Source organism: Chiloscyllium punctatum, chromosome 19 (genome assembly GCF_047496795.1).
Source record: "Chiloscyllium punctatum isolate Juve2018m chromosome 19, sChiPun1.3, whole genome shotgun sequence".
NCBI lineage: Eukaryota > Metazoa > Chordata > Chondrichthyes > Orectolobiformes > Hemiscylliidae > Chiloscyllium > Chiloscyllium punctatum.
In genome coordinates this window covers 75,739,492-75,748,582 of record NC_092757.1, presented here as the reverse complement: position 1 = coordinate 75,748,582, position 9,091 = coordinate 75,739,492, and the positions used below count along the sequence as shown (strand labels likewise).

At 36.6% G+C, this 9,091-nt stretch overlaps 1 protein-coding gene across 1 annotated transcript; it reads left to right on the top strand.

The window, feature by feature from the left end:
* The first annotated feature begins 355 nt into the window (after positions 1–355).
* Positions 356–5,989, top strand: LOC140491201 (gap junction Cx32.7 protein). Its single transcript, XM_072589180.1, has 3 exons — positions 356–489; positions 1,685–1,761; positions 4,902–5,989. Exon 3 carries the CDS (start codon positions 4,910–4,912, stop codon positions 5,987–5,989), a length of 1,080 nt encoding a protein of 359 aa, XP_072445281.1. The 5' UTR covers positions 356–489; positions 1,685–1,761; positions 4,902–4,909.
* The last annotated feature ends 3,102 nt before the right edge of the window (positions 5,990–9,091 follow it).

Below are 9,091 nucleotides of genomic sequence, written 5' to 3'. Positions count from 1 at the left end.
CAGAATGCTAGAAATTAACGTATTAATTTATAGATAATGTTTCTGCAAATCTTTTCAAGATTCAAGATAACAGTATAAAACAGTAAAATTCAAGATAACGGCAATATAACATAAAAAATAATTAAATGACTAAAAAAAAGCATCATGCTGTCGTGGATACAAATGTAATAGCGTTTTACAACACTTTAGAGAGCATGTTTGCTGCTTTTAATCTTTTCCAGAACATTCTTTGTTTTCCACAGTGAATGGTTCAACAGAGAAGTTGTACAATTCATCCTGGATTATCTGTAAACAGGTTTTTTGTCATTTACAACACAGCAACAGACAGTTTTAGTTTGACCTATGTCATGTCAGAACAGTCCAATCGTCAAAAACCTAAATGGTATCGTTGGAACAACTGTGCTTCTGACTTTAATCTGCTGAGAATACACTCAACTCTTTTTAACATCTTTCAAGATTATTGGAGAGCAGAAAGTAATTCTCATCCAGGTGAGCAATATTGTTAATCCGATTTGATTTATTTATTGTCACGCGTAGTTTGTTACAAAATGCAGTGAAAAGTTTGTATAGTATCACCGTTCTTTGCAGCCATCTTAAAACACAGAAAAATAAACCAAGACATAGAATATAAAGGCAGCAAGATAAAGAAATAGAGAAAGTGTTCAACTTTACAGTCCTTGTTAAGTGTTCCACCTTGGACTCTAGACTTAGTGGCCAGGCACGAGTCCCCTTTGCTGTGCTGATCCTGCTGGAATGCAAGTCACCACTCTTTGGCGCCATCTTGCCTCCACTGACACCTTTGCCACTATTAGTACTTGCTGGACCTCAACAATACAGACGCCACTGATGCTGCCAAGTACTGCACTGGCCCAAACTCAACTCCACTGCCGCCTTGAGTCCACTTCAGGCCCACCTCACTGATGCAGCCGTTGGTAATGCCGCTGAGTCCCCTACTGGCTCCAAAACTGCCTCCACCATCAACTCTACGAATCTGCGCTGGATGCAGACACTAATGGGAACCCAACTTGCACTTGGCGCAGCCATGGGTCAGCATCAGGACTGCTAGATTAAAACCTACAAATTAGAAAAGTGAAAATTTGGAAGTTGCCTGTATTTATACTTGATTTACATCTAAAACATAATCCTTCATTTTACTTTATTCTACTATCTAATTTTTTTTCAGCCAGCAATTGTTGCTGATCTTTAATTGCTTAGTGAACTGTTAACGTTAATTTTACTGAATGGTTTTAGACTTACTTTCAGAGGCCGGTTAGGATTCAACCACATTGCTCTGAATTAACAAACAAATTTACAAATGACTGAGTTCAGACAATTGAAATAACACTTGTAGTATTATTGCAAGTTAACATATACATTACAAGAGTCTTATTTTATTATGCTCCTTGTGATGATAATCCTTTGGGACCTGAACATTCCAGATACTGACTATCCAAGTGTAAGAACATCATTTTCAATATATTGTGCTAGATTAATATTTATCTTTTGCAATGCATTTCAACTATTAATCAGTTTTTTAAAATGATTAGATTTCAAAGAAAGTCATATATTACTACAAATATTGCACTAAATATATACTTGTTTGGAAAATATTTTCTGTATTTCTTTAACTCCTGTTTCATGCTTGTAATATAGTTGTCTGCTGTATTTTCCTACATTACAACAGTAACTACACTTCAAAAGTACTTATTTGATGAATTACATTTTGGGACATCCTGAGGTCGTGAAAGGCACAGTCTAAATGTAAGTTTTTTTCCTTTTCTTCTTTTATGGCATTTGATCTGTTCTAATATTTTATAAGACATTTTTTAGGTTCGTGGAGATGTACTCTCAGCTTTGTCATTGAAATATTGATTTCCCCACTTCTTTTTCACAGGACTATAGAATTATTACAGTGCAGAAAGAAACCATTCAACCCAAACTTTCTGCACCATTTCTCCAATGAATGTTACAACTTAGTTGTCTCATTCACCTGCCTTGTCTTATATCCTTGCATTTGGCTCCGATACAAATAATCATCCACTGCTTTCTTGAATGCCTCAGTTGACTCTGCCTCCACCGCATTTTCAGGCAGTATATTTCATGAACAACTCATTGCATGAAAAAAGCTTTCTCTTATGTCAGATTTGTTATGCTTACAAATCACCTTAACTCTGTGACCTAGATTCTCATCCAAACAGGAATGATTCCTCCCTATCTACTGTCTCCATACCTTGAATGATTTTGATAACTTCTGTCAGATGTCTTCTTAACTTTCTTCTCTACCAAGGAGAACAGTTCCAACATTTCCAATCTATTCTCATAAATGAAGTTGCTTATCCCTTTCACCTTGTACTCTGCGCTCTCAACCCAAGATATGAGGCTCGAATTACTTTTGTCTTGCCTCACTGTTTTGCAGATACAAGGGAGAAGGAAGTTTGTCATGGTTGTCAGCAAGCCTAAGTCAAATAAACAGCTATCTTTTGGTTGGGGGCTCAGGCACAGTTAGTCGAGGGAAGACTCCACTACCATTCTAGGGGCTTGGATAGGTTAGACTACTGGTCTGGGTGCTCAGAGTCAAGATTCTGGACACATCTGGGGTGAGGAGCTAAAACCTGTTTTGAATTTTTTTCCCTTTTGGGGGTTGTTTTCCTCCAGGAATGAAAGAAAGGCAGGTGTTGCAGGCGATGATAGCTCAGCTTTCCCTTTTGGTGCAGGTAAATTGGTGTCTTGAAGACAGTACAGAGGGCATTCAGGGTTAGTGGTGCCAAAGGTTTGTATGGGTAACAGTGAGTGAGGGAAGATGCTGCAGGCATTATTGAGGATGACCAAGCATGAACATTGGTGGGAGATGAGTACAGTAACAAATGTAGACTGACTGTGAGTTATCAGAGATAATATGATGGGATTTATTTGGTAGAATGGCAAAGGCCATTGACATTCTGCCTTCAGAGCTACGCATTCCTCTAAATGGTTGAGGCTGATTTAACACACGTGGAACTTTGGACAGGCCTGGCATGGTTTAGTGCCATAGACTTTACTGCTGGTCCTAGGGGAAGTGGAAGTCCTGCCTCTGTGTGACTCCATCCATCAGGATCTCTAAGCCCCTGGCTGCACAATGAGATGCTAATTCTCCCCTGACTCCTATGTCTTGGTAAATGCCAGGTGTCTTGCAGGGCAGCTCCTTTCACAGTGCTTGTCTGGGTGCACAATGGGCTTTTAAAAATGGTATAGGTGGAAAGGATGCCACTGAATTCCAAGATATCTTCTGATAGGTAAGTTGTTGTCAGAAAGGCATATGGTAAGATACGACCACAATTGGACATCATGATGCCATAATAGTGGGGTAGGTAGTTAATGTGGCCAGTTTTGTGAGATGCAGCAGGAAAACCCACTACGCCTCACGGTGGGAATCCCTCCAAAAAACTAGGCAAAAAACTCTTTAGTCAAAACAACGTTAAGATTCAGTTTCTCCTTTTGTTCCTGTACAGCTGATCCACAAGTGCTGCCACAAACCTGTCTCTGACTGCATTTGAAGACTAAATAGGTTATCAATGTGGGTACTGCACCCTGCCTCCATTCTGCACCCTATTTGTATTTTGCAATTTGACTCCATTTTCGACAGCTAGACTGGGTCTGGGAACTTTATTTATGGAATTGAAACAAAAATATAATAAAAACTTTAAAAAATTGAAATCTAAAGTGAAAAAAAGCAGTTTGCTAAAAATCAGAAAACAGAAAAGACAGGTCAGTGTTTTGGGAAACTAAGTGTCAATCTATCTTTTCTCCCCTTTTTGAGATTGGTAGGCTTACTTCACATTTCCATAATGTTTTGTTTTTAACTTCCTTAAAATAACTTTACATTCTGTTTATTATGATATAAAAGGATAGACTTTCATGTACAACTTTTATATTTCATTGTACATTGATTTTCAAGGTTTATTTTATTTGGCATTGTATCCAAAGAACACTGTAAATTGGAACAAAATCAGTAAATGATAAGCATTCGTATTTTGCATGTGTCACTTACAGTTACATACATATCAATTAAACATATATAAATTTCAAAATGTTTTAAGATTAAATCCACGGAGAAAATATCCATGAGAAAACATCAACTTGTATAGGTATACCATATTGGAAAAATACAATTTGGGATACTCGAACCAGAAAAGTTAAAACATATTATAATTTCTGAACAAATATCAAATCAAAAAACTACTAACTTCATCAGATTTTTGAATTTGCTATTGAAACTACTTTGCTATCACTGGAATGATACTACGTTTCCTGGACATCTTAACAACATTCCATTACAGTAGTGCAAGTAAAAATGCACTATGGGTTTGTGTTGGTAATCCTTTCTGTGTCTATGTCAGCAAATAGATGCATATAAGCTTTGAATTAAAAAATAATATGGTGAAATAAAATTGGTGTATTACAATGGAAATGCTGACATTACTCATCATTAAGCCTGTGAGAACCACATTCTGTAAAGGCATCTGATCATTTTATTCATGTAATTTGTAAACTCAGTGTTTGTAACTCATTCATGGGATGTGGGAGTTACTGGATGGCCTGCATTTATTGTACATTCCTTGCAACCCTTCAGAAGACCTTGAACTACTGCAGTCCTTGGGAATTGGAAATTACAGTTTCCTTGTGTGTTATGCATTCATTTCCACTACCGTAGCAGTAAATTGTCAACTATATGTACTTTTTACTATTTCAAGTTTTTGATTATTTATATTATTTAATAACATATATCCATGACATTGTTCTTGAGTTAATACTGTTAATAACTTAAAGAAGATCATTTTGAAAATAGCTGTTACTTTCAGTTACCTAGGTACTAGTAGGTAAAATTAATATTGAACTATATCAACTTTTTTTTCTTTCTACAGATCTAGATATGGGTGATTGGTCATTTCTTGGCCGTCTCCTAAATGAAGTTCAGAATCATTCCACAGTAGTTGGGAAGATCTGGTTGACAGTGCTGCTGATTTTTCGTATTTTGTTGGTCACACTAGTGGGTGATGCAGTATATGGTGATGAGCAATCGAAGTTCACCTGTAACACCCGTCAGCCAGGCTGTAATAATGTTTGTTATGACACTTTTGCCCCTATTTCTCACCTGAGGTTCTGGATTTTCCAAATTGTTCTGGTTTCAACACCATCCATTTTCTATATTGTGTATGTCCTGCATAAAATAGCAAAAAATGAAAAATATGAAGTGGAAAAAATGCACACACTGGAATTATCCAACAATCCTATGACTAGTGGACACCTTCCAAAAGATGAAAGCTTGACTCTAAGATCTTTTGTCGGCGACTCTCAGGAAATTAAATGTTATCAAAGGGATGGAGATGATGAAATAGAGCACATTAAAAGCAGTAAGAACAATGATCCAATCTATCTATCAAATAAGGTTTTAACTGTATATATTATACATGTAATGCTGAGAGCAGTTGTGGAAATAATATTTTTGCTGGGACAGTACTACCTGTATGGATTTAATGTTCCATGTCTGTTTGTGTGTTGGACCTATCCATGTCCAACCAAAACAGACTGCTTCATATCCAGAGCCACAGAAAAGACCATCTTTTTGAACTTTATGTTTTGTGTTAGTCTTGCATGCTTTTTGCTGAACATCGTTGAGCTCCATTATTTGGGATGGATTTATATTGCACGTGTGTTATGTACTACTTGCTCACCCTGTTGCAAGAAGGAGAAACAAAAGGAAGCAGTAAATCAGTCTTCACAGCAAAAATCTCTTACATTAGCACTAAAAAATTCATTCTACAACAACCTAACACTGAAATCGTCAGTAGGATTGTTGAAACAGGGATCAGATAATCTTCCAAGTCAAGCAGCAATTTCATTGGATTCTGAATCAGTAGAAAGCACAACATATCAGGATGTAAAGGAATGTGGCAAGCTGCAACATGGAAATCTAAACATGCCTAGAACAAGCAAAAAAGCTTGGCTTTAAAAAAGAGGTTTTAAACAGATTTTGTTACATTCTAAATTTAATGTTTACAGGTTCTTTATATCAAAACAGTAACAAAACGTTTACTGATTAATATTAACTGTTTGCCATTGCAAAACAGAAAACAGTAGTTAAATTAGCCAAATATTAAGTATGATCAGGTCCTGGAATGCCTTACTATTGTGTTGCAAAAGGTAGTTCAGTTAACCAAAATGAAGGAAAATATCACAATTTGAAATTGTGAAGGAGAGAGCACTTTCTAAAAACTATGGTGAGGTTCTCAGTTTATGCTAAATTTTCTCTTGTTGAAACATAACAGAAATGCCCTCAAACATCTGAACAGTCAATCTGTCAAATCTTTCAGAACAGGCCAGTTCTAACTCAAGAATTTCAATCAGAAATTACTCAGAAAATTCCCTACTGTAAGTACTCAACTTTGAAACAGGTGGGAATCTTTTCCCCTTGTCAATCCTTAGATGAGGATAGAATGACCTGATTTCTCAATAGGATCTACAAACACTCTCTAATGGTGAAATGTTAACTGATAGTACTAAAAGCTTAAAGTGATTATTGGTGTATTCGATATGTTCTTCTCTTTGTTTTAATTCCTAGATTTACCAACTAACTTAATGAAGATTTTTAGAGACGTCTAAATTATTTTTCAAAGTTTGATTGCTTTCAACACAGTACCAACTAAATTTGAATCAAATTTACTATGAAAACAAGATCAGAATTTAACTGGACTGATATAGAAATGATCCAATTAAAGTGTTTGGAATGATTAAAGAAATTCAATTTAAAGTCAAAATAAATTAGTTTCACCAGTGCAGTAAAGCTTGAATGTCAGAAATTATTTTTACCTAAAAGTACTAGAAGTCTGGACCTCTCCCATTAAAGGTTGTTGAGGAAATTTCAAAATGAGATGGATATCTACTATACAAAGGTATAAGACCTGAATACCCTACTCCTGTACTGATGTTCCTATACCATAACTGGCTTTGTATTTTTGGGCAACACGTGATTGCAATATATTTTTCAATTCATCCGTAATAAGCATGTATTAATTAACTTTGGGTCATCATAATCAGTATCACACTGTGTGAATCTATAGTATTAAATTTGAATGATTCAGCAGTGAAGACAGATTAGACAGGTTGAGGTTGTTTTCCTTAAAGTTGAGAAGGCTGAGGGGAGATCTGATTGAGATGTACTGTACAAGGTTCTGAGGGGCATAGATAGGGCAGATGAGGCGAAATCTTTCTGGTTAGTGGAGGGTCAATAAGCAAGGGGCAATGTTTTAAGGTAAGGAGCAGGACGTTTGGAGACGATTTAAGGGAAACCTTTTTCACCAAGATGGTTGTGAATATTTGAAACCCACTGCCTGAAAAGGTAGTAGAGGCAGTAACTCTAGAGATATTTAAGAACTATTTAGATGAACACTTGAAAAGTCATGACATACAACACTACAAGCCAAGTGCTGGTAAATGCGATGACTGGCGCAGACATGATGTGCAGAGCAACTTCTTTCTGTGCTGTAAAAACTCTATGACTACTAAATACTTAGTTTGACATAAGGTTTGTTTTGGCAGGACAAAATGATGGCAGGCATGAGATTTTCGAACAGTTATAATAATGCATTGTAGAGTAGTCTTTCAAGGTGACGGTCAGGAGTAAATAGTATTTGACTCTACAATTGGTCCTTGCTGTACCTAACCTGGGAATTATTTTCAATGCTGACATTTGATACCAAAAGTAAAAAAAAAGTTTCATTCCCTAGCCCTGTCTTCTGTCATTTTGATATATCTAAATAATAACCAAAACATACATCACAATACTCACTGTCAAATAAACTTGTAAAATCACCAAGATGAAATAAGCAATGTAACCATTTGCAAACATTCTCAGATTCAAATGTAGTTGTTTAGAGCTGAGAATGAATTGGAAGGAAATAATAAGCTAGAAAGAAATTAAAACCATTAGCAACATCTGGTACACTTCACAACTCATTTCGTATCTTATTTTTGTATAAAAGTGTTTTATTATCACTCAATTTGCATTCAAGGTGCTCATAAACTCTGTAAAACAGATTCTAGTAACAAAAAGGAAAACATTTGCACCCATATACTGAACACAGGGCATCCTAAAGATTTTACACTCAATTATGTAATTTGATGTTGCAATGGATGAAATCTGATAGCTAATTGTGCACAGCAAGATTGCACAGACAAATGGCATTCACCTGTGTTTGAAGGTTAAATGATGAACAGAACATATGCTGCTTCAAATGTTGACAAAAGTTCTTATCACCAAACAATGCATATTAATTCTGCCTTTAACATTTTGTGTGTGTAGTGATTGGAGCAATGTCAGTCAGTTAGATCTCAAAGAATGAATTTCTTGATAGGACCAGGTTAACAGCCCCAATCAGGGAGTCCGGGCTGACAGATATAAACAGGAGTGTCAGGTATTCTGCTGACTCAAGGAACTAGCTCAGTGCTAGCTAGGTCAGTGTCATGTACTATGCACATGTAAATAAAAGGGTGACTTGGTGGATGCCAGCCTTTGTGGAGTTATTTCAGTAGTGATGAGAGTGGGATTAATGATGTGACCATGCAAAAGCACCGACAAGCTGAAGCCCAACTGGACTTCAAAAGGCATTACAAGTGGCTTTGTCATTAGAAAATATGGCATTTGGAACTTATGATTTACAGAGTATGCCAATGGAAGTGGATGCCCTAGCCAGGCTGACTGAGCTTGGTGAACACCATTTAAGTGAAGGCAATTGCATAGCCTCACTTAGGACATATCCTGAACAAAGGGACTGTAGGTTAGCCCACAGCAAAGCCCCAAAGCAAAGCTAAGTCTTGACCAAATGGTTAAAATTTTCTTGAAGAACCAGGCTAGCAGGTCATTGTGGTTGCTGGTGGTATACAAACTTGAGACAGCAAAAGAGTCCCACTAGGCCTGAATTGAGTAAGACAACTCATAGGCTGGTATCCAGGGGAATGCACACTCTGGCGAGTCCACCTACAGTTGGTTTGGAACAGGTAAATTGCTTAGCAGCATCTAAATTAGAACCAATCAAAATAAAAGTCTGGTTAAATG